Source organism: Chaetodon trifascialis, chromosome 20 (assembly GCF_039877785.1).
Source record: "Chaetodon trifascialis isolate fChaTrf1 chromosome 20, fChaTrf1.hap1, whole genome shotgun sequence".
Classification (NCBI taxonomy): domain Eukaryota; kingdom Metazoa; phylum Chordata; class Actinopteri; order Chaetodontiformes; family Chaetodontidae; genus Chaetodon; species Chaetodon trifascialis.
In genome coordinates, this window is record NC_092075.1 from 1,523,360 (window position 1) to 1,549,437 (window position 26,078).

A 26,078-nucleotide genomic window follows, 5' to 3' on the forward strand; every position below is an offset into this window, starting at 1 on the left:
TATCATGAGTAAACATCCAATGATCTGCATAGAAATCATAGAAAAAGATCCTTTAGAACTTGCCTGAAAATCATCACATTTAGAAATTTCTCTTCATTGTCAAAGTAATCCAGTGAAATGTCTGTACGTCTATGGGTACATTTCAAACAGGAGCGGCTAATAGCTAATTGGGCATAATGCTTCCACTTGGTCAAAATACAAACAAACATTGACTTAAAAACGGGCTCAAAGGACATTATCAGTATCTCACTGTGGCTGACAGACAGAATATTTGCTGGGCTTGTACAATGTCTCTCTCTTCTAGTGGCCTCCATTTGTTTCAGTCATCATATTGTCTCTCAAATTTTCCTTAAGGCTGTTGTTAGCATGTTTGCATCTATCAGGTTAACACAAACATTTAGGCTCCTCTGTTTTCACAAAAAGCCAAATTTCACCCTGAGCTGGTCTACATGCATGTTAAAATCAGCCCACCAGAGAAATAAATCCTGTCCAAATGGTGCCTCGTACTCAACGTCGTACTCTAACGAGGCTTCACGTCGACTTCACAGTGACTGTTAGCTGTCTAGAGGAGTGCTGTGAGTGGTAATTTGATACGCCAGCACAGGAAGCATTTAGAGTAGACAAGCAGTGGAAGACAATACCACAAACGTGCCATTGCCAAAAGCTACCAACTGCCCTGAAGACAGAAGCTGCCAGTCCAGAGCTGCTTTCCAGTCCTCGCTCTTTCGTTGTGGTGTGAGATGATACTTGTGTTCTCATGCTAGTGGAAAATAAGAGACGATGCTGAAACTTAAACTGGCTTTTCCAGAACCCTTGATTACCTCAAGTGTCAAACAGATTTTTGTGACTCGTGGTGTTCGTCTGTGCTGTTTTAACGCCATAAAGCAGAGATGAAAGGGAAAAGAGTTTGTTCATGCTGTGCACATTTAAATGCATGACGTTTTGGGAAATGTGCTCATTCACTTTTTTGCTGAGGGTTACATGAGAAAATCAGCACCACCCTGTAGGCTGTTTGCAGATGACGTCGCGTCACTCTTTTGTTGAAGCGCAAACTGCAGATGGAGGGCATGGAAGTGATGTTCTGCATAGGAAGCACTATGACACACACTCAAGATGCCTGTTTAGTGTCATTTACGGTCGCTCAAATTGATGACTGACAATCCAGGAGGAGCTTTTATTGAGTAACAAAAGTTGTTGTTCATAAGGGGGAAAAATGCAAGAAATTGCCAGAAAAATGCCAGAAAAATGTCTTGTTAACTGTCTGCGGGAGGGAGGAGACGAGTCGGCTAATGGTGGAAGTGGTGTGACGTTATTGTTTTAAATCTATGGTAATTAAGTTAATTATATAATAAAATATATAATAAATAATAATAAACGACTAACACTTGTTAAATCGGCGTTTACAGTTTTACGTAAGACAGGTGAATGTAAATGATGTACCCTGTCTTTTGTTTCGCGATGATCCACATCTTTAGTGGTGTTTCACTGGACCTTTGCGTGTGCTTAAACTAAACTAGCAAACAACCGTAACGTAAAGGTCACCATTCATCACCGCGGCACTGAACATTTGTTGCTGGTTAATCACCAGGACAATAAAAGATACACACCCTCACAAAAACCCAACGAGAGCCATCCTGATTATTTTGCAGAGCTAATTAATGCTAACTCCTTTAGCAGATCCCGGTAGAGCAGGTAAACACACTGTTGAATCCATTTCTACGATTGCTCTCGTGTTTTGGTTGGTGGTAAAACCCTTCCTCGGCCTCTTCATGAGTTTCAGCTCATGAAGAAATCAAAGTTTGACAGAGCCGCTGTCAGCTCTAAGCTTTGATTGGATGATCGCTGTTCTGATCGTTTAGTGAACCATCACTTTAGAGATGTTGGTCACCTTTTTTTAACTTTTGTGAGAGCCAGGCTAGCTGTTTCTCCCTGTTTTGGGTCTTTATGCTAAGCTAAGCTAATTGCCTTCATACTTTCTGCAGGGCTTTATTGATCTTCTCATCTAAGTCTCGCCAAGAAAGCAGGTAATTCCCAAAATGTCGAATGTATTCCTTCAAAGAGTGTTTTTTATGGTGGCCTTGGAAAGAATGCAAACAATCTGGACACGACTATCAAGAGTTTGAAGGACGGTTTGTTTCATTGTGTGTTAAATTACTTCTTGTACCACAGCTGGCTGCTTGGGGACCAACAGACCCAAGAGGCCACATCAGACCCCTGTATCCCCACCACTTTAAAAGATGTTTCCATGAGACGTGGACGTCTTAAGTTTGCATTTTTTCTATAATATGTGGGTTGAATCGTGAGGCCCTGCATAGACTCCCAATGCCTAGAATCAAAACTCTTCTCGTGTCACGTCTTGTGTCGGGATAGCCGACTGTTAAACCCCTCGATGTCCTGGTGCAGCAGAATCTGCCTTTTCTCAGAAGCTTTCCTCCCTCAGTCAAACACAGAGGAAACACTGAAAACAGGGAACCATCCATGGACGTTCTCTGGACAGGGCATCGCCGACATTACGATCTCTACCTTTGCTGTATTGGATCTGTATGTTTTGTATTTGTGATTTTACTGTGCCGTGATTGGTCATTGGTCTCACTTCCTGTTTATATTCTGGTACTACCTTTGTTTTCTTACAGGGACCTTTCTATGGGAGAGCTTGAATTCTTTTGAATTTATTTTTGTATCACTCTCTTTGAGGTTCACTGAAGGAGAAACTGGAAAAAGAGATGTTGATGCCTTAATCTGTTTCCTTCAACTTGGTTTGTATGGTTTTATTGTGAATAACACTGAGCAATTTCTTAATCACAAATTGAAATAAAAACTTCTCTCAGCGCTGTTGTACTGTATTTTCTCTTAAACAGGGGTAGATTGAGTAGCAGTGAACAGGTTTTCATCTTGAATATAATCATTTCCTCTTCACGCTTTTATTCAACCCAGCTAGCAAGAGTACCATTAAGGTTCAAAGTTCATTCTTTACCTGTTCTGCGGTACTTCAGTCCTTTACAAAATAGTTGAAAAGCTGAAGAGCTTCACCTCGACCAACTCCAACAGTAAAATCCTGCTTTTACATGAATGCAGGAGTCAGAGAAAAGAGGACAACAGTCACAGGGGACACTTTACTGCAGTACTTTTACTTTCAAAACCTGAATTACATTTTCCTGATTATACTTACATTACTGCAGGAACATTTTCAATGCAGGACTTTTATTTTAGAAATAGATCTGAATACTGCTTCCACCACAGATGTATGACAAACATGACAAGCCGTATTTTCCCTGAGTTGACTTAATGACTTTAATGACCCAAAAAATATTATTTATTGTTAGAGAACTTCATTAATAAGGTGTAATGTTGTGATTAATTCACAGAAACACTCAAATACCAAAGTTAGCCATCAAGTTGTTTTGTGTACATGAACACCATCACTGTATTTAGATGTTTTATTTGCTCCTTAAAGAACAGATTAAAACCTCTGCTTTAGACACTATGACAATGAAAGTGCAAAAACAGCAAAAACAGCTGCATAATGTATTGGGGCGTATGCACAAGCGAAGCTTATATGCCATTTTTATGCATCCACTGAGTATAAATGAAGTCATATAACTAACAATGGCTATGTGGAACAAAATCCCAGTCAGTCAGTAATGCATCATACAGGTGTTCAGAGCAACTGATACTTTGCTGTCATCATCAACGCTCACATTTTTCTCATTGTACCTCCATCCATCCATCCATTATCTATACCGCCTATCCCTTTCGGGGTTGCGGGGGGCTGGAGCCTATCCCAGCTACAATGGGCGAGAGGCGGGGTACACCCTGAACTGGTCGCCAGCCGATTGCAGGGCCACATTCAAGGACAAACAAACATTCACTCACACTCACACCTACGGACAATTTAGAGTCATCAATTAACCTAATGAGCATGTTTTTGGTCTGTGGGAGGAAGCCGGAGTACCCGGAGAGAACCCACGCATGCACGGGAAGAACATGCAAACTTCACACAGAAAGGCCCCGCCTGACCCGGGGATCGAACCGGCAACCTTCTTGCTGTGAGGCACGCGCACTACCTGCTGCACCACCGTGCAGCCCCTCATTGTACCTGTGCAACCAAATATTCAGATTGTCAAGCCGTGCCTCAACCACAGCCTCGCCCCGTCTGGAACATGTTTTCAGGTGCAGGTTGATGGGTTCATACATAAATGCTTTCTGGGTGTGTGGAGGAAGCCTGTAATTTTCTCCTTATCGTCAAAGCTGATATAGGCGCAGTCTTTGGGACCACATCAGCCGAAAGCTGCAAAACACACACATTGGCAAATCATACAGATGGATGTAAAAGATTTTATTGCTGCCGATTTTAAACCCTTAAAAAATGACAATAGTTTGAGTGAACTAAAGTTACAAATAGTCTGAGGTTTATCTCACCTCCATTACAATCCTACCAGTGCTAGAACCATCAATAGTGATGTCAAAGAAAATTTTGGGATTTTCCATGCTTAGAAAAGCCCTTGTTATATGGCTATGATGGAAAAACCTAGAAAGAATAAAATATGGAAGTTTGGTTTTGTATCTGTGTGCTGCCACTCTATTGTGATTGGTTGAACTATTTCTCTTTTAAATCTCTAAAATGCACTTTTGTAAGTTGCTTCACAGTAAAGCATCATCAATATCAATCAATGTCAGCTATGTGATATGTTAATGTGAGATACTCTAATGGTAGTAATTAAACTAGATATGAGAATATGATATGGTGTGTGTGTGTGTGTGTGTGTGTGTGTGTGTGTGTGTGTGTGTGTGTGTGAATACAGTCTGGAACAGTCTTGGCCTGGTTCCAATGTTCCAGTGTTCAAACGTTCATGTTGAAACTTCATTCAAAACATAAAGCAGGCACGACACCGAGGACCTTCTCAGCAGCACTTGTACCATAATTAGCTGAATATAAGACAAACACTTTCACACCCTTTTACCCTGTTTATTATGTTTTTTTTTCTTTCCATGACAAGTAAAATTGGTAACATGATTTAAGCTTCCACCAGTAGGCACTTATGAATAGTAGTGTGCACAATTAACAATAAAAAAAAGCTTCATAACCCAAAATTAAACCTGCAGTAATTGACTCAATGGCCATGTAGGTGCAATGCAACAGGCTGTTAAGATTGACATATTATGGCTTTACTCATTCAGCTGGTATGGAGCAACATGACACAGACTGCAGCAGTTAAGTTGGATTCATTCCAGCAAAGAAGAAGAAGAAGACCAGAGCTGAGAGGCACAGTCTGTACGTACTGAACAACATTTCACCCCAGGCAAACATACCAGGCAATACTGATTATATTTTGCATATGTGATGCAATGCCTATTGTTCTGCTCTGAGCTGTACTGGCAGCAGCCTCACCCTTCTCGATTCATCACTACCCCATGAGTTTGGTGCATTTAGTAAATACGGAATAATATTATTTTGCATCACCAGCTGCTCCACCAGTTGACCAGCTAATTGCTAAGTTCAGAAGATTTTTCAGAGCACATCGGATGCGCTGGGGGTCCAGCACTTGTTGCGTTCGGTCTTGGTCTCACATTGGGTTGGGCCAAAAACATTGAGATTCTGGGTGTAGACAGGGCAGTTGGTAGATGATTGAGCTTTTGCCCTTGCGTATGGCTGCAATGGCTTTTGGAACGATTTTACTCAAAGTTTGAATCTCTAGCTTTGGTATTTGGTCAAGCCAGCCCTTGGAAAACCACCATAAAATATCAGCTGTGCAAAAAGGGCGTATATAAAAATAATATTTCTCATGGAGAGATTAAAAATTGCACGTGTTAAGGGATGGATAATTATGTACAGTGGCCACCCATTGTGGCCATTGAGCCCACACTCACTGTCAAACATCTCTGTCCAAAGACTCATATTGTTTTCCCTTATCATACTGAATAAATGCTATATTACTGTCCCTCCCCCAGGAAGCGGAGTTTAAAAAAATGAAATAATTCAATTGTCATTGCAGCCTTGCTTATTCACCATGTCCATGGAGGCATGCCATAAAGGCATGGTGTCTTAATGCAGAATGAGCTGTCTTGTAGCTGATATCCAATAAATTCTAATGATCATAGAGGAAAAAAATATTTCTACAAACTTCATTATTCCCAAGAAAAGAGATCCCTGCTGTTGTGAATACGCTAGTATATAATAGTCAACACGGTCAACTGAGCTTCATCGTTGTCATTGTCATTTAAGCCCAGGGTCCCCAGACTCCGGAGGGGCCTGGGTCACATTTGGGGTCATCTTTGGGGTAGTGTACTGGCACAGCAGTTTTCTGGTAGTGGCTCAGCCTGCTGAGGAGATGCTCCACTACTTCGGGGAACTGAGCAGACACTTCGTTCCTCTCCTCTGGATCTTTTTCTATGTCAAACAGCATTACAGGCTTCAGTGGTTTCACCCATGACTGCGTGCTCTTGGACTCCGACTCTCCGGGCAGGGGAAACCAGTTGCCACTCTCTGGAGGAAATAAGATAGACTTTAGCAGTCTTTATGCTTTCTTTAGGGAACATTGTCAGGAAAAACACTCCATAAACTTTCATTGCTATGCAGATGATACCCAGCAATATTGATCAATGAAGCCAGAAGAAACCAATCAGTTAAATAGATTCCAAACGTGTCTCGAGGACATAAAGACCTGGATGACCTGCAATATTTTTGTTGCTAAATTCGGAAAAAATTAAAGTTATAGCACTAGGCCCAAAACACCTGAGAAACTCACTATCTGAGGATATAGCAGTTATGGATGGTATTGCACTGGCCTCCAGCGACACTCTAAAGAATCTGTGACTTATCTTTGATTGGGATATGTCCTTTAATTCCCATGTAAAACAAATTTCAAGGACTGCCATTTTTCACCTACGTAACATTGCAAAAAGTCAGGCACATCCTTCTCAAAACAATGCAGAAAAACTAGTCTATGCATTGGTTACTTCCAGGATGGATTATTGCAATTCTTTACTGTCTTGCTAAATACTCTCCAGCTGATCCAGAATGATTTTAGCCACTCTGCACTGGTTCCCTGTAAAGGCCTTCTCTTTACATACAAAGCCCTACATGGCCTGGCACCAAGTTATCATGAAGAGCTCACAGTACCTTATTACCCCTCTAGAACACTGCATTACCAAAACACAGGCTTGCTTATGGTTCCTAAAGTCTCCAAAAGCAGAACGGGAGCCAGAGCTTTTAGCTATCGAGCTCCTCTCCTGTGGAACCATCTTCCAGTCTTTGTCCGGGAGGCAGAGACTGTCTCTACATTTAAGAGTAGGCTTAAAACTTTCCTTTTTGATAAAGCTTATAGTTAGGGCTGGCTCAGGCTGGTCCTGGACCAGCCCCTGGTTATGCTGCTATAGGATTAGACTGTTGGGAGACTTCCAATGATACACCTCTGTTCTTCTCTCCCTTTCCACCCGCATGCTTTCATGTCCTACCACGGCGTGTTACTAACTCAGCTTCTTCCCCTGGAGTCTTTGTGCTGTCTCGTCTCACAGGTTCCCGTGGATAATGGCTGGACCTGGATTGTGGATTATAGCTACGTCACCTGCCATGACCCTGCCTGACATCCAATGCAACTGCTACTACTGTTCGTCATACTACTTATTTTTAGAGCTGTATTACGTACTTACTTACTAATACGTACATATATCACATACATAAATATATCATATATGTATAGACTATGCTATATGTACACTACATTTAGTTAAGAGTCTATTATTAGAGCTGTCACTGTTGCTGTGATTGCAGTTCTCTCTCTCCTTCTCTCTTTCTCTCTCTAATCCAACCGGTCGAGGCAGACGGCCGCCCACCTGGAACCTGGTTCTGCTTGAGGTTTCTGCCCGTTAAAAGGATTTTTCCTTGCCACTGTCACCAAGTGCTTGCTCATGAGGGAATTGTTGGGTTGAACTGAAGTGAAGTGAACTGAAGTGAATTGAAGATACTGACCTTGGGGGCCAGTCAGCAGCTTCCAGGATGAGGATCGAATGGCTGCCTGAATGGACACATCAAAGCCAGATGTGGCCCAGGTGGTCACCTGATGCTCTTCGTTATAACCTGCAGGGGGCAGAGGACAGAGCTCATCACAAATGAAACCCTGCTGAAGGTATTAGGTCTTAATATTGTGTTCTGATGACAGTATAGACAGACTGGTAAAAGCCTCTTATATGCACAGTGAAACATGAACTTACCTGAACGGGCAGACAGGGGGTCAATGTTGTGCAGCAGCTCCAGTCTGGGTGAGGCAACCCCTTCGCTATCAGAGAAGAAGCAGTGTAACTCTTCAACACATGGATCCACAACCAACACACACACACATCAAGATGTCTGACTCATGTACTGTAAAATCCACTGGGATCTGTTAAAAGAAAGCAGCTGGCCATTGTTCACCAGGCAGTCATACGCTCTGACCGCACTCCACCACAGACTCTCACTGACCACAGTGTCTGAACACGACTACAATAACTCTCACTCTGTCCTGCCTGCCTACTGATCTAGGCCTTCATTTAGTGTTTAATGTCATCGGCTGAGCTGTCGGGCTGCTGTTTTGTGTAACAGAAGAGCCAATTAAGAATGAGATCAAACTGCAAAGCAGCAATGACAAACAGCAGTTTATGCCCAGCAGTGTTGTGTTGCTCACATGGCAACGCCAGCAGCCAGGCTGTGACTACTAACTTCATTTTCAATTTCACCTTCTCTGCTGTGTCCACATTTAGTTTACAGATATAAAGTGTCAGTCAAACAGGACTCAGTGACAGCTCATGATGACCTGGTAACATGGAAAGTTCATCTGTGGTGTGGCAACAGTTGTGTTTGACTTATCATGTAATTTGGTTTCTTTCAAAGTTCCAAACATAAAAATTGTAATTCAATTTATTACATATAATAGATTTAAAACATCTCAGGTATGCTGCCACATAAAAGGATTTGTAGCTAAACAAATTAGTTTGTCCAATAGCAGGATGTCACAGGTCTCAGAGGTGGGGATGGAGACAGGATGAGGGCGGGTAGTCAGAACTCAAGCGCTGGTGTCGCTCACGCTGTCAACTCAACTAAACACATTCTCGACCTGAATTCAAGTCCCAGCTCTGTGAGAACAGCCCAGCTCACCTGATTGTGTTCCTGATGTTTGAATCCGTCCAGTGGCTTTGTACCGTTGGTGCTCCCTCCTGCCAGGCCAACAAGTGTTGGCAGCCAATCAGAGATGTGAATGAGCTGGCGGCTGACAGTCCCAGGTTGCTTCAGTAACGGGCTGGCGACAAATCCGACTCCCCGGATCCCTCCTTCCCACAGTGAAAACTTCTTCCCTCGCAGTGGCCAATTGCTACCACCAGCCTCCGTCTGACCTCCATTATCTGCCCAACAACCAGACGACAAGAAGAAAAACAGACAAAGACAGAAAAGGAATTTCAAATCAGTAAAAATAAGGACGAGGGCTCAAAGATCTAGGGAAGTGTCAGTGTATTGTGTGGTGAACAAGATTAGGAGTCATTTAAACCAACGTTTAAAAGCAACATTTCCACAGATTTGCAGTGGTGCAGTCTGTGGAAATATTGTTTTTGAACCCACACTTTGCTTTCACAGCATTGTTCCTGTCTTCTATAAAAGCCCATAAAGATAGCTCCAAAGGAGTCACCTATTCTATTCTTCTAATTCTTTAGATGTTCCTATTTGCTTTCTACACAAGGCATGTCAAACTGTACAACACGTTATTACATTTGTTCAGCAAAACCAATGTGTACCCATTCACATTAAACATTTTCTACTCCACAAGACAGAAATTTTGAGAAATAATGAGTGCCCATAACTACCATATAGATCCCTTTATAGTCGTAAATTACGTTGGATATGACACTGATCAGGGTTTAAATCCTGGCTATGTGTCTCAGTACAAAAACACACCTGTTGAGAATACTAGGACTGTGTTGTCCCAGAGACCTGCCCTCTGCAAAGCCTGAGTGATGTTGCCCACTGCCTCGTCCATGGCAGACACCATGCCAGCATACAGTCTGCGATCGGGGTCTCTGATGAAGCTGTAGGGGGCCAAATAGTGCTTTGGCACTTGCAGCGGTGCATGGACTGATGGCAATGCCACGTAGAGGAAGAGTGGCTGAAAGATAAAGAAAAGAATATGTGAGGACTCATTTCTGTGACTTAGCAGGGTAGACAGTGTAAACACTCAGGGTCAAGTGGCCTGGGAGTTGAAGAATGCAGGGCTGGACAAGAGCAGAGCTGGAAACCTAAGACAGGCTGCCTGGGGCCTAGATAGATGGGTGGGACCACCTGAGAGGTCTGGCAGGAGGTTGGCAGTGAAGGCGCAACCCCTCTGGAGATCAGGCAGGATAGCTGCAGCCCAGGAAATCGAGACAGCTGCAGCTCTGGCTCAGTGGATCGCTGAGTGTTGGCCCGGCTGCTGTGGGGGAATCAGGAGCAGGTGTCGGCCCGGCCAGACCACCTAATTGAAACCAGGAGCAGGTGTCAGCTAGACCAATAATTTGGAACTAGGAGCAGGTGTCGGCTGGACCGCCAACTGGGAACCAGGAGCAGATATTGGCTGGCCCGCCGATTGGGAACGAGAAATGGACTTGGTGGTGGTGTTCAGTGATCAGTGTTCAGGCTGACCAGTGCTGATACTGGTTTTACAAACTGACAGACCACCAGCTGGGTTTGTTGAGATTCATGTTCTTCTATCAAACTGATCACAATATCTACACCAAAGTGTTTGTCCTAAGACCCAAACATATACGAAACATTCAAATCCCATTTTCCAGTTTCAAAAATGTAACTCATTTCGAAAACATTTTTCAGATGCGTTTTCCAATGAAGGCAACAACCAACAATTGTTTTCATTCTGGATTCATCTGCTGTCTTTTTAGGCCATTGATTGTTTTGTCAACAAAAGCCAGAACATCATGAGAGATTCTTTCATTCTGCCCAGTGATGTTCAACACAGGAAACTGAAACATTGGCCAAGGCACTGGGCATCAGGACCTCCATGGTGTTCAGAATAGGTCAGGATAAGGAGCTGGGCCACAGTGATGACAAGGAGCCGGACCCTCTTTCTGTAGGGATTCTCAAAAGGTGACTCCGGGACTGAATTCAGCCACAAAATGTCTGGGTTCATGGTAGCTGTCTAGTCAACTGATTGAAAGCCATTCGTTTGGAAGCTGCCTGGCTCTAAAGCAAGGTCAAGGAGAACAGAGACCAGGGAGCTGGGAGACACAAGGCTAGCAGGCAGATGGCTAGCTTGAGTTGGCAGCTGTGAACCTGGGACATTAAGGAAGGTGGTAACCTACACAAGTATGGAGTCCCAAGGACTAGAGGGCCATTTTTGATAACTCATATAGTCATACTTCAGAGTGTCTGTTGGGGCCATGCCTGGCCAGTTCACAATTGTGCGAATGGGAGGAACAAGGAAGCAAGGGGTGGGATCCAAATGCAGACTACAAGTAATGGAATGATGAGGCAGGCAAAGGGGAAGTCCAAAGAAAGGAGTCCAAACAGGAAAACAAATCCAAAGAAAAGGAGCAGAATCCAAAAGTCAATAACAAGTGAGCTCCAACGAAAATAACTACTGAGGGCTACGGGACATGGTTTAATGGAATTATGACTCTGAGAAGAGAAACCTGGGATTGTTCTTATTCTAGTCTATTCGTGAGGGGAAATAAGCTGCTCTGGCACCGAGGAAGGCTTTCCTGTATGCTTTAAGACAACCAGGCAGTGAACCTACAGCACTATAAACCAGATGATGAATTTGGGAGGGATTAAAGTTAGCACAGGAGTCTTCTGCTGTGTTGAGACATGGCCTTGAATGAAGTACTGATGGGATCACATCCTTGAATTTAGCTAAGCATTATCAGGCATCTGGTTTAGGAATTTTTGCCTAAAGGTGGGTTGTCTGGCAAAAGGAATTCAAAAGTTATTAAATGATGGCCCGATAAAACCTTTAAAAACTTCACTGTCAGGTCAGGTAAAAACTGTTTTACCTGACCTAAATGTGTTAAAAACACAGAGAATTCAGATATAAATTCAGAATAAGGCCCAGGAGTGCAGTACACAGTAACAAATAAAACTGTCTGCAGTGTTTTCCAGCGTTAGGATTTACTTTTTGTCTTCTACTAGTGTTTTTCTCTTTCCGCTTTTCCCTGGTGTTATTTGTCTGTTTGTCAGTCTCCCCTGTCTGTCTGAGACTGGGCATGTCTTCCTCGTGCACTGCTCGCCCTGTCTGATTACCTACATGCCTGAGGTGCGATGCTGGCAGTATTCAGACGAGGCTTTCTGGACTCGTGGCTGCCAGTTCGTCTTGATCTCAACTGTGTGGTCATCCTATCTTCCATTGTCTTCAGCCCCTGCTCGGTGTGCCTCTCAGCCTAAGGTCTCCAGTATAGTTTCTTTGCTATTTCCATTTCAGTTTGAGTGTGTTTTTGGTTTTTCCTTTTGTAAATAAATTGAATTGTTTGTTTCTGGCAATTGTCTTTGTAATCATCTGCTCATTTGAATCCTGAAATTCTTATTCTTTAAGGCTAAGCCTTAACATCCAGGTTTGGTGTGAAAGACTAAGGACAAGGCTCTCAAATGAGTTATAATTGAGTTTAGGTTTAGGGTAGATTAATAGTCTGGAGTCCAAAATGGCTGCAACTCTACCTCCTTGGCTGCTGCTTCAAGGAATGTGAGTATTACTGACTCTGGGGGGATTGGCTTCATTTAGGCTAACATACTCTTCATGACACAGCCAGCTTTAAGTCAGACGAAATAAATCGATTGATGATTTGATATCAACTCATTTACTAATACAGCTTTAGAACACAGAGAGTGGATGTTGAGTCCATATTTAATCCATATTGTTGTACTGTTCCAGTGGTGGTGTTCATTTCTTAAGTTTTATTTGGTGTTTATGTATAACTCCTCTTCTGTTTGCCAGGGTGGCACGGTGGCACGGTGGCAACACTGTCACCTCACAGCTAGAAGGTCCCGGTTCAATTCCCGCTGTGGGCACCGGGGGCGTGTCTTCCACCATCGGTGCCTGCTGCTCGAGGAAAAAGGGCCTTTCTGTGTGGAGTTTGCATGTTCTCCCCCTGTTGACCTGGGGTTTCCTCCACAAAAAACCCCCGCCAAAAACATGCAAGAAGACCACCACCTGACCAATGGTGACAACAAGGAACTGGGTCCCAGGGTGCCGCTGTCAGCTGGCAGCCCACCGCTCCTGGTCGCAGAGGAAGGACTGACCATGGATGGGTCAAATGCAGAGGAAGAATTTCACTGAAGCATGTGCATGATGTGTTGTTGTGTGTGATTAATAAAGTAAAGTTCTTCTTTTTCTTCTTCTTTTTCTTTTGATTGAATTAGTTTAGGAGGCAGACTAACTACAATGGAAGTGCAGAGGACCACGTAGGACTGTATCTCTGCGCGCCTCCTGGACTCAACTCTGGCTTGTCGTGGGTTTGGTTCACTAATAAATTGGCTCAAATTTCTGGAGATGAGAGCAGCTCAGTCTAAAGTGGGATGGATGCCGTCTATCCAAATCAGACCAAGTCTTCCCCAGAAAGTCTGCCCATTGTCAATGAAGCCCACATTGTTTTCTGGGCACCCGACATTGTCTTTGCGTGTGCCCATCGACTCCACATTAATTTCAGCGACCGATTGACATAATTGGGTGTCATTACCACCAACATGAATAACAATCGCACTGTATTAACACTTATCCCTAGCTGCTCTGGCCCCAGGAATGCATTTGACTGTGGTCGCTGGTGTCGCTTCACGCTTCTAAAAATGATCAGCCTTGGTTTCTCAGCGGGTGTGTCGCTGAGTGAGTGGAACCTGTTAGAAACATGAAGCGGTCGATGGTGGCCTCGGCTACGGGGCCTGGCTAACTACACCTTGAGTTTCCATGGTGCGGAGCCGTGCTTTCCATTAACTAATCCTCACCTCCATATTTATTACACGTACCAGTAATCGAACTTAACATTTTTTACCCGCCTATCTGTTTGACTGACAGTTTTATGGACCACTGAGACAGCACTGTCCTGGAAGGAAGCTGATTCAGTGTGAACAAAAAGTAGTTTCCATTAAGTACTTTTGCAGTGCTGCTGTAGCTTAGCGTGCTGCATTTCTCTGGGGGTAGCTGTCACCTTGGCAGAGTCGGATTTTTCAATGATGTCGATGATCCTCTGGCTGAACAGCATAGTGGAATAGACTCCGTTGTATGTTGTAGCGGCCTCCTCTCCGTCTCGCAGGTCCAACGCACAGCGAATCAGGTTCAGGTCATCGATCTGATAACAGCGCTGATGAGTGTAATAATCCCTGCAGCCTCCAAGGCAGCCTGGAGCACACAGTGTGCAAATGACAGGAATTAGTCAGATAAAAATGTATAATGCTTGAAATAAAACTGGAATATCAAAGGCTTCACTCTTTATGAAATATACCAAAGAATGTGTCAAATCCCCGGTGTGTGGGCAGGCAGTCCTTCTTGTACATGCCCAGGTGCCACTTGCCCACCATGTGCGTGGCGTAGCCAGCCTCCTTCATCAGCTGGGGCAGCAGTTTCTCATCGAGTGGCACACAGGATGGTTGACAGGCCTTGATGACACGATGTGTCAGGCCTGTGTGGATCTGAGGAGGACAAAACAAAGTCTGACAATTGGATGAAGATGGCGGCTTTATGATTTTTTTCTACTGTGTTTGTTACCGTTTGGGTGTCCATGTTTCTGGGGATGTCCCAGTATTCTTCTGTATTTTACCCCTCTCTCCGGCTGGCCTCTCGTTTAACTGTTTCCCTCTGAGTGTCCCGTATTTGTAACCTTTCTGAATACATTCCTTTCAGAAAGGAATGGACAAGAACGTTTTCTTGTTGTCTTTGTTTTTCACAAAATCTTCTACTTAGTATTTCACAAATGCATGTGTCCTGAAATGTGCAAATATTTACTGACAATTAACAACAGTTCATGTTTGTAAGCGCCATTTATCATTTTGTAGATTTGTTTACTGTTAAATTGCAGTTCTTGTTGAGCACAATGTGAGAGTGTTTAAATTTAGGGTTAAGGAACATTGCTGAGCATTTTGTGTGACTTTATTTCTGTTTGTTTTGCCCTCTGAGCTTTATTTTGTCATTCTGTGCAGTTTCTGTGGACTCGCAAGAAAGTAAGAGGAAATGGAATTTTATTGTGAAAAGTTCTGTTTCATGAATAAACGAGTGACGGTGGAGCAACACGGTTGTTTTACCGTTGGCGTTGTCACCAAGCCAACTTAATGCGTAAAACGTCTCATGTCGTCCTTAGATTGATTGATTGATTGATAGATTGACACGGGGCCAACAGATACCCTTTTTAACTACACTTAGATATCAAGTCATGGACGGCAGGGAATTTCCTTCAGCTCAACCAGGACAAAACAGAGGTTTTAGTTATAGGTTCTGAAGGCCAGACTGAGAAACTTTTACCAAATTTACAAGATTTTAAACCAACACAATCTGTAAAAAACCTGGGCGTGATTTTTTTATCCTGAGCTGACTTTTATCCCTCATATCAAAAACATAACAAAAACAGGCTTTTATCATCTTAAGAACACGGCCAGAGTCCGCCTGTTTCTCTCTCAGGCCAGCACAGAGGTGCTAATGCATGCTTTTATTTCCTGTTGTTTAAATTGCTGTAATGCCCTGCTCTCTGGTCTTCCCAAAAAGAGTATTGCATACCTCCAATTACTGCAAAACTCAGCCGCACGCGTGCTGACGAAGACCAGAGGGCGGCCCACATTACGCCAGTTAGACAGGCGCTGCATTGGCTCCCTGCCCGCTTCAGGGTCGACTTTAAGGTTCTTTAACTTGTTTTTAAATGTCTCAACGGCCTTGTGCCCTCTTACTTATCTGACCTACTCTTACCATATCAATCCTCGCGGACCCTGAGCTCCTCCGGCACCGGCCTTTTATCCATACCAAAAGCCAGAACAAAAACCCAGGTGAGGCAGCATTTAGCCACTACGCTCCACACCTGTGGAACAGCCTGCCGGAGCGCCTCAGGTCTTCAGAGACCGTTGATATTCTAAGAGAAGGTTTAAGACACACCTTTTAATCAGGCTTTTTAAGTGACCTTTAAGTTCTTCTTACGTTTTATCATTTATCTTATGTTGATGCCTTTTAGTTTGTTTGTTTTACCATATTTTATCTACTTTATTCATTATCTTATGAACTTCTCTTCTTTTAACAGTTTCATTTATTTTCTAATTCCAGTGTTTCCTCAGGGGGGTCATCCACACTGGGAGCTGTGTCTGGTCTGCTGCCGGGGGTGTTGTCCTCGGGTCCCTTCGGCCCAGCTGGTGGGGGGGCTCCCTACCTTGGTGTGGGGGTCCGCCGGTCTGTCAGGGTCAGGGGGGCCCGGATGGCCAGCGCCCCCTGTGCTCACAGTCCATGATGACTCCCCAAAGGGGGCATTCCTCAGCTTCCTGCCATGTCTCGTTAGTCTTCCTACCATGTGTGTGTGTGTGTGTGTGTGTGTGTGTGTGTGTGTGTGTGTGCATGTATTTCGGGGTGTGTGTTAGTACATATGAAGGGTGGGAGGGATGGGTTTTTAATGTTGTTCTGTTTTTATTTATATTAACTATTGTAAAGCACTGTGTGTTGCATTTCATTATGTATGAAAAGTGCTATATAAATAAAGTTTGACTGATTGATTGATTGATTGATTGATTGATTGATTGATTGATTGATTGATTGATTGATTGATTGATTGATTGATTGATGTGGTTATTAAGAAGGAAGAAAAATGTAGACTAAGGATAGGCACTACAATGTTGTTTTGACATCTTCTTCTTCTTCTTCTTCTTTGAAATTCATACATAAGAAACACCCATGGTTACATAACATGCAAGGCTGGCCTGGGGAACCGCCACTTTGGGCTGACTCTTGCCGTTCCTGTTCCAAGAGGAGGAGGAGGAGGAGGAGACTTCGTCATCACGCGATGATGCCGAAGGAGACGACTATGGAAATGGCATGCAGTAGTCTGCAGACGCCGTTTCCCCTATTGCATCTGAATATTGTCCAGGCCCGCCGATGGGGGGGGGGGGACACAAATGGGTCTGCTGTCCCGGGCCCAGGGAGAATTGTGGAATTAAAAAAATGTCAGAATAGTCCTATTTGTGGAAAACTATTATTTCAATCACATTGCAGTTTTTTATTTGTATTCTCCTAGTTGTCCTTGAGAAATAGTAATCATGAACCCTCCCACCCCAAACACAAAAATGGTTTGGCCAAGATCAAACTTTGATGTTGTTATTCATTTGAAGTTGAGAAGGCGCGCGGGTCTACGATCAAAATGTCTGGTAAACACAAGTCCGGTGCCCAGAAAAGGAAAGAAAAGAGAAAAAGAGAAGAGGGCAACAAAGGGTTGAGAAATGTTCTAAACAAATATTTTAAAAAATGTCCCGACAGTGAAGCTGGGACGAGTGGAATAGAGCGAGGTAAGTAGTGCAGCCAACCTTGTAACGCAGCCTAACTGACTAGCTCTAATGTTAACGGCCATTAGCCTAGCTTGTACAAAGCCTGACAAAACACGTTATCTTTGACAGAAACAGAGAGGCGGGAGAGCGAGCAGCGGTCAGGAGTCAGGCTACGGGTGGCGGAGAAGAGAGAGAGGGGCTGTGTCACTCTGGACCGAGTCCGGAGCAGCAGAGTGAGGCTGCCGGTGACGGAGAGGAGAGGGGGGGGGGGGGGGGGGGGGGGGGGGTGTCAGTGTCACGGTGGAGCCGAGGAGCAGAGTCAGGCTGCAGGTGACAGAGAAGACAGAGAGAGAGCGGGAGCTGTCCGCTGAGCAGGGATCAGAAACGGATTAGTTCTGATCCCCGATTATTAGAAGAGGAGAGGAAGAGCAGATGAGAAGAGAGGAAGATAAGAGAGAGGTGACAAGGAGCAGAGGTGAGGAGAGGAAGACAGGAGAAGAGAGGAACTAATGTCAGTTATGAGATGTTCATTTGGTTTTGAAGTTACAGAACTGACAATTCTAGCATGACGTTGAACTGATAAAGTTTTCATTTAAAGTTTGATATACATGCATATTATATATTTTTATTTTATTTATATATTATCAGTTGACAAAGAGAAAATTCTTCAAACTAAAATGCCTCATTTATTCTTCCCTGGTCTATTTTTCCTGCATGTATAAGAATTAGAAAATGTGTATGCATAACTCTTAATAATATTAGCAGGTCCTTTGTGACAAGTATATAAATGTCATATTTAACAAAAATCTCAGCTGCCATGGAAAGCTAAGATTTTCCCCTCGTATAAAATACCTTATTTATTGCATTATCACAATATATCAGACATAACTGGTGATGTTTAGTGACAAAAAAAAACCCGACGGTGGTGGAGGGGAGGGCCCATCTAACATTATCTTGTCCCGGGCCCAGACAAGACTGTCAGCTGGCCTGATATTGTCCACTGTGATAATTAAATGTGTAATGCTGTCATTTTCATCTTCATTTTGACGTTGTTAGAAAATTACAGTTTAATTCTTATTTTGTCTGCTTTGGAGCATGATGTGAAAATGGCAATGCAACAGACTGGAGGAGCTGTCTCCAGGTCAGCACTAAAAATGAAATGTCTCATGTTATTTTCATTGTAGTTTTATTATGGTCGCATGTGGAAATGAAAATCCAAATGGATTGTTGCATTTTCATTTTGACCCAATTAACACATAGATAAACGGGAAAATATAATGCTATTGTGGACTTACATTTTGCTTTCAAGTTTGCACATTATTGTGTAAGTCAGTAAATGTACTACTTCCAGCACTGCCTGTGAACGACCCTAAAACACAGGCAGCAGGACGCGGGCCTCACCTGATACCTCCCGGTCATGAGCTGGTTTCTGGAGGGGGTGCATGAAGGCTGGATGTAGTAGTTCTCCAGGCGGACTCCTCCAGCTGACAGTGTGTCAAGGTTCGGTGTTCTGATCTCTGAGCCGTGGTAGCCGACATCATGCCAACCAAAGTCATCCGCCAAGATGAAGACGACGTGAGGCTGCCGAGCCGCCAAAACCATCGGAAAGTTTCCGAGGAACACGGCTACAATAAGCAAACACACCGATTGTGTTTGATCCATCATCGTTTCTGAGTGAGTGGAAATGAACAGAGTAAGAGGGAGAGGTGAATAATAGTGATGCTGATGAGCCTTAACCAGCCAGTTGAATCACTGGACGTTGAACCACTCCCCTCCCTGGACTGCAGTCAAGCCAGCCTCCACTTCAAAAAACTGCAGTCAAGCCAGCCTCCACTTCAAAAACCATTGTCAATCTAGCCCCTACTTGTTTTGTGGTGCGCGTATATACTAAGCATTACGGTAAGGCTGCATTAAGGATCTGAATGTAGATATAAATACTGAAAATATTGGATGTTTCTCAGGGCTTTTATTTTGAAATTCTACATCAGACCTCCCTGAAATTGTGTGAGTGACACTCTGAGGCGGTGTACTGTCATTCTGAATCCTAATTGGTCTGTGGAAACAGGGCGTTTCCTTTTAATATCAATCTGAATTTAGTTGTAAATACTGAAAATATAGGACTTTTCTCTGGGCTTTTATTTTGAAATTCTACATCAGCCCTCCCTGAAATTTAGTGAGTGTCACTGAGGATGGGTACTATCATTCTGAATCCTAATTGGTCTGTGGAAACAGGGCATTTCCTTTCCATATCAATCACAATTTAGGTGTAAATACTGGAAATATCCTTATATTAATTGCACAGATTGAATTCCCTCCTGTGGTTTTATTTAAATACTTCATAGATGAATTGATTAAAAATTCATTAATTGATTCACAACTGTTATATTCCGGTCGATATTCTCAAGAAGCGTACACACTTATTACGGCTTCAACCCAACCGGGTTATAGACTTTAATAAACTTCAGGGTGTCACAAGTCCATTCAGCTCGGTCTGATACATAGGTCGGATAACTCGGTGTGCCTCGCACCAAAACACGTCCGTGTGGCAACACGGAACCAAACAATAGTTCCTATTGCTACAACAACCACGCCATTAGACAGGCTGAGCGATCGAACCTGTGCGATCAAGTCCACAAGAAGGTTCCTTTTATTTTGAAATCAGTCCTTAATGCAGCCTTACCGTAATGCTTAGTATATACGCGCACCACAAAACAAGTGGGGTCTAGATTGACAATGGTTTTTGAAGTGGGGGCTGGCTTGACTGCAGTCTCCCAGGAGTGGTTCAACATCCAGTGATGCGTCACTGGAGTGACTCCAGTTCATCCGGCGTCATCCTTCTCCTCCTGACCACTGACATTCCCGTTGGTTATTGGTGTTTATGTACTTTCTTACATTTCTCACCGTCCCAACGTGCTGTCATGACTATGAAAAAGTGTAGCTGCATTATTTTTGGAATACACACAACAGGCGTTCATTTGAGCTCTTCTGTTGAGAATTCAAGAATCGTGGAAGACATGAAATGTGTGTGTGGAAAATGGACAAGAAGAGTCAGATTCACGCCATTTCACTAAAATGATAATAATAATTTCAATAATGTGTTTTTGAGCGGGCTGCACGGTGGCGCAGCAGGTAGTGCGCGTGCCGCTCACAGCAAGAAGGCTGTCGGTTCGATTCCCGGGTCGGGCCCTTCTGCGTGAAGTTTGTTCTTCCCGTGCATGCGGGAGCTCCGGGCCACAAACATTAGGTTAATTGGTGACTGTGAAATTGCCCCGTGTAACTAACAGCGTAACGTTAATGATACCATATGGCACATTAGCCTTTCACCACGGTTTTCACACTGTCATTATAAAACTGTAAATTTGTAATTCTAAAAGTTTGATGTGGACTTCCGGCAGAGGTCATCAAGTGATGGCAGCCTAGGCAGAAACCTCCCGACCAAAGCAAAATAAGAACGCCCCGAAGTTAGAAACACACATGAATCGTACGGGACACGTGAAGTTAAAAAGGATGGGATTCCAGCATGTTTACTCTTCCTCATATAAGTCTGGCCGTAAGAGAGGTGTCGCCACTCTCATATCAAATACACTAAACTATGAACACATATCCGAGGTTCAGGACGAGGATGGGAGGTTCATCAAAACCACAGGTAGAATAGAAGGGAATGAAATAACGTTAATAAATGTTTATGTTCCCCCAGCAGGTGATTGGGTATTCTATAGATGCATCTTTGAATTAATGGTGAACGCACAGGGGGTGGTAATCTGTGGAGGTGATTTCAACATCAGGTTGAACCCTGAAATGGACTCATCCAAAGCAACTACCCAGAACAAACCCCTAACTAAGAGAATGAAATCACTGATGAGGGAATTGGGAATAATAGATGTATGGCGGGAATTACACCCTACTAGTAGAGATTACACACATTTCTCCTTTCCCCACTCGCTATATTCAAGACTAGACTATTTCTTTATGTTTAACATAGATAGATTTAAAATTAAGGACTGCAGTATAAAGACAATTGATCTGTCAGACCATAGTCCGATATCCATGTCCCTAACACTAGGAGGAAAGATTAGGAAAAATTTATGGAGATTGAACACAAACATACTTAATGATCCAAAAATTAGAGCAAAGAGGGGAAATTACAGACTTTTTAGACATCAATGACTCTGGGGATGTGTCGCCTACAATCCTGTGGGACACATTGAAGGCCGTGTTGAGAGGGAAAATAATATCCATTACCACACACATGAAGGAACTCCAGGGACAAAGACTGTCTGACCTTCAGGGAAAATTAAAACAGTTACAACTTTCTAACAGTAGAAACGTAAGATCAACCTTGAAAGAAGAAATTAAAAAATTACAGAGTGAAATTGACAATATATACACACAAGAAACTCAGAAAAAAATGATCTTCCATCCATCCATCCATCCATTTTCTATGCCGCTTATCCCTTTCGGGGTCGCGGGGGGGCCAGAGCCTATCTCAGCTGTCAACAGGCGAGGGGCGGGGTACATCCTGGACCGGTCGCCAGCCGATTGCAGGGCACATACACACAAACATTCACACTCACACTCACACCTAGGGGCAATTTAGAGTCACCAATCAACCTAATGAGCATGTTTTTGGTCTGTGGGAGGAAGCTGGAGAGAAGCCACGCATGCACGGGAACAACATGCAAACTTCATACAGAAAGGCCCGACCCGGGAGGGAGGTGACAGTGTTGATTTTCAGATCAATTTTTCATGCCCTTCCTGTGCAGTGAAAAGCTCGTATCTCCAGATGTGTTCAATGTTTGTGCTTAACTGAAAAATGAAATCTTCCTTTACGTCTTGAGAAAATTCTCCTCCTTCTTCAGCTCATTAAACTCTTAAAACGCCTCTTGGATCAGCTGAAAAAGCATCGTCACAAAGCTGAAAACAGTCTGTTTTTCTGAGCTTGTCAAACTTTTTGGAGATACGTGGTTCTCACAGGACAGCCACGCTGCAAACATATGATGATCTTATAGCACATGATGCATGACAAACATAGCCAACAGTATTTTCCCTGAGTTAATGCCTAGAATGACCTCTAGTGGTCAACTGCAGTAAGACAACCTGAGAGCTTCTTGTTGGATGACATGATCAACATTCACTTGTTTATCAGGTGCAATATGATTCATTCACAGAAACATTCACATAGAAAAGTTAGCCTTCAACTTGTTTTATTTACACAATCACCATCACTGTATTTAGATTTTGTTAACAAATGTGCTCCTTGAAGAACAAATTAGAAGGTACCAAATATTAAACACAGATATGAACACAGGAGAGGAGGAAGAGGAGGAAGTGGCTTCATCAGGTGTTTTTCTACTGACGCTGCAGACGAACCACCTCAAAGACTGACTGGGATGTGGGTGGTAAAGGACACACCTGACAGGTCAAAGGAGCTTTGTGGCACTATTTTAGTTCACCACAGTCGGCGATGACAACCTTGGCTTTGGGGGTGCCGCTTTTCGTGCCTTGCTTGTCCATTGCCTTGACGACATCAGTGCCTTCCACAACTTTGCCAAACACCACGTGCTTCCCGTCCAGCCTGGAGAGGAGAGGAGCTGATTAGTATGAGAGACGAGTATCAGAAAGGAGCTGAAAGTACTGATGGAGCCTGAATGCAGCAGCACGGGGGTCAGAGTGGAGCTCACCACTCAGTTGGAGCTGTGCAGATGAAGAACTGGGATCCGTTGGTGTTGGGTCCAGCATTAGCCATGGACAGCGTGCCCATGCCTGTGTGCTTCAACTGGAAGTTCTCGTCAGGAAACTTCTCCCCATAGATGGATTTGCCTCCTGTTCCATTGTGGTTGGTAAAGTCCCCACCCTGAAAAAAGTTAATTCTGCAAATGTGACAACAGGTTCAAGGTGAACGCCAGAAAACAAGGAAACAGCACAAATTCCTCGCCTTCACTGTACCTGGCACATGAACTTAGGGATGAGACGGTGAAACGTGGAGCCCTTGTAGCCGAAACCTTTCTCTCCGGTGCACAAAGCACGAAAATTCTCTGTAAAATAAAGACACTGTTGCTAAAGTACAAATATATATTAGAGGTTCATATCAGCAGAAATAAACTCTTAAGTTCATCAGAGCAGAGGTCTCAAACCCAAAAGAAGTCATGAGTCAGGCTGCAGAGGACTTGATTTTATTCTTTCTCAGCAATCTTAATCATCAGTACCTTTCACCTCCCTGGTGCCTGCACACTGCTGGCAGGGAGGGATGATGAGAAACAATCACACCCCACAACCCTCCTACACAGCCCCCACGTGATCTGCATGTCTCTGTGGCTGTTCTGCCTCTTTGAGATCATTCTGAGTCTCTGGTCGTTTTGCATCTCTTTCTAGCAGTTTTGAATGTCTTTGTGGTCATTTTGTGTCTCTTTGCAGGCGCTTTGAATGGCTTTGTAGAATTGTGTGTCTGTGTCGTCATTTTGTGTTGCTTTGTCATCGTTTTGCATCTCTTTGTGGTTGCTTTGTGTCTCTTTGTGGTGGTATTGAGTCTCTGTTGTCATTCTGTGTCTCTCTGTAGTCGGTTTGGATCTTCTTGTGGTCATTTTGTGTCTCTTTGTTGTCATTTTGCATCTCGCTCTGGTTGTCTTCAATCTGTTTGTGGTCGCTTTGTGTCTCTTTCTTCTGGGTGTTTTGTGTCGACAATGTCTATGTGGGTCAGTAACACGTGATGCTGGTGTTCTTGTTGGGAGTTGCATGAAGACCGTGGGACAGAGCAACAAATATACTGCTGTCAACCACCACCAGCTGTGGTGGAAATAACCAGCAGCAGGACATATCAGGGAACACATCTTCTTCTGCTACTTAACATGATTCACAGCAACGGTAGCACTCCTATCTACACTCACTTTTAGCTCCGTAACAGCCTCTTTATATTAATGCCTTGAAGCCTTGACCCATATTCAGACCCATATCCCAACCAGACTCATTCTGGGTGTGTGGAAGACGCCTGAGCAGCAGCTCTGCAGTTAAAGCTGAAGATACAAGAGATTGCCCTGACTGCCAAAGCTTACCTACCTGCAGTCTTTGGGACCACGTCAGCCCGGAGCTGCAAAACACAGACGATTCAGATCTGGGTGGCAGTATGACACATAGTGCGAGGACAGGGGAGGCGAGAGAGGCACGAAAAACTGAAGCTCTGCAGGAAAACAAGGCTCAAAATGTCTGGAGCGTCAAATCTGACAACAGCAGCAATGAACCAGGTTTCACTCAGCGGTAAAACAGACTCAAAGTTAGCTGTCCAGAACAGGACGCGTTTTCCATATCGACTCAATCATTTTATTCATAGCTTTTTCTGCAAAATGTCAGAAAACAGTGAACATCGCTCATCGGAATTTCTCAAAGCACAATGTGATTTATTCAGATGTCCAAAACCCAAAGACATGAAGTTTACACCATTTAAGACCAGATGGAGTTAGAAAGTCTGGCATCTGGGAAGCTGACGCCAGAGACTGTTCGCTGTTTGTGCTGAAGTAAGACTTCAACTGCTGAGTATCAGAACTCTTGCTTTCATGGGAATATTCCTCCTGAAATCTCTTTTAAAAGTGAGTCCTGGACGAGACGGAAGCCTGAAAGATTCACAAAAAGAACCAACAGCAAGTAAAACATTTTGATAGAAGAGAGACTGGAAACAGACAGTAAATTGCAGGTAAAGAATGAGCAGCGGTCAGTTTCACGCTCATTCAGTGGTGCAATAATCCTGTTTTTAGCATCTTATTCTTAAATCACGCAGGTCAGGGACTGCGCACCGGCCGCAGACTGTGCGGCTTCCAGGTGAATTTCCCATGACTGACTCATCAGTGCGATCACCTGCGCGTCATTTCACCGCTCTCATCCGGATTCAAGCAGTCCATCATCCCGCATCAGCGCGCCGCTCCGGGCAGCAACACCGATACCAAAATGGCTGAATGAGAAGTTGACGCACTGCAACGTGTCTGAGGACGTGAAGGCCTCGCATGAATCAGACAGCAGGATGTAAAACATGTTCTCGATTTTAAAGCTCCACAAACCAAACGACGCGCCAAATGTTCAGTAAACACTCTGATACTTCTCTTACCTCCATTACAATGCGGCCGGCGTTTGCGCCATCAACAGTGATGTCAAAGAAAACTCGCGGGTTTCCCATGTTCAGGAAGGCGCAGGTGAGGCGGTTATGAAGGTACGACGCACCTGAATGAATAAATGACACAACGAATTCCGCACGCGGCGTCAGATAATCTGGATCTGTGTAGGTCTGCATATAAGTGAGTCGCTGCACCTGTGATGTAAAGACTGCCGACAGCCAATCACAGTCACGTTCTTCTAAGAGGCTCAAGAATAGACCAATAGCAATGAAGGGGGGCGGGGCTAAACGTGAGATTGTCCATAGAAACCCGGCGGGCGGAGCAGAGCACCAATCAGAGATTTTCAAGCAGCTGGAGGTGTGAAAGTCCAACTGACCCAGAACATGAGCACAAACAGGGATTCAACACCTGGAAACATCTGCCAACATGTGGAAAGAAATCTTCTTCTTCTTCTTCTTCACAATAATAATACTGTTCACCTGTTCTGAGTGACATTTACTTACTTTAGTAAAAGTTTCAATATGTCGATTAAA

General features: G+C 43.8%; 1 protein-coding gene and 1 pseudogene across 2 annotated transcripts; both read right to left on the reverse strand.

The window, feature by feature from the left end:
• Nucleotides 1–4,956: 4,956 nt before the first annotated feature.
• LOC139348706 (arylsulfatase B-like) lies at nucleotides 4,957–19,108 on the reverse strand (annotated as a pseudogene).
• Nucleotides 19,109–22,635: 3,527 nt separating this feature from the next.
• LOC139348788 (peptidyl-prolyl cis-trans isomerase-like) lies at nucleotides 22,636–25,748 on the reverse strand. 2 transcript variants are annotated; one of them, XM_070989129.1, is made up of 5 exons: nucleotides 25,539–25,748; nucleotides 24,500–24,530; nucleotides 23,393–23,481; nucleotides 23,128–23,300; nucleotides 22,636–23,021 (listed from the first exon to the last, which is right to left on the reverse strand). In XM_070989129.1, the coding sequence occupies exons 1-5, from the start codon at nucleotides 25,719–25,721 to the stop codon at nucleotides 22,886–22,888; spliced, it is 612 nt and encodes a 203-aa protein (XP_070845230.1). In that variant the 5' UTR covers nucleotides 25,722–25,748; the 3' UTR covers nucleotides 22,636–22,885. The 2 variants fall into 2 exon arrangements, with proteins under 2 accessions (XP_070845230.1, XP_070845231.1); XM_070989130.1 differs by having other exon boundaries at nucleotides 24,500–24,554; nucleotides 25,539–25,627.
• Nucleotides 25,749–26,078: the final 330 nt, after the last annotated feature.

Coding starts and splice junctions, on each gene's coding strand:
- LOC139348788 (XM_070989129.1), bottom strand. CDS start 25,721: ATGCAGACCTACACAGATCCAGATTATCTGACGCCGCGTGCGGAATTC. Junction 23,482..24,499: donor CGTGGTCCCAAAGACTGCAG/GTAGGTAAGCTT, acceptor TTTATTTTACAG/AGAATTTTCGTGCTTTGTGC. Junction 23,301..23,392: donor TCCCTAAGTTCATGTGCCAG/GTACAGTGAAGG, acceptor AACTTTTTTCAG/GGTGGGGACTTTACCAACCA.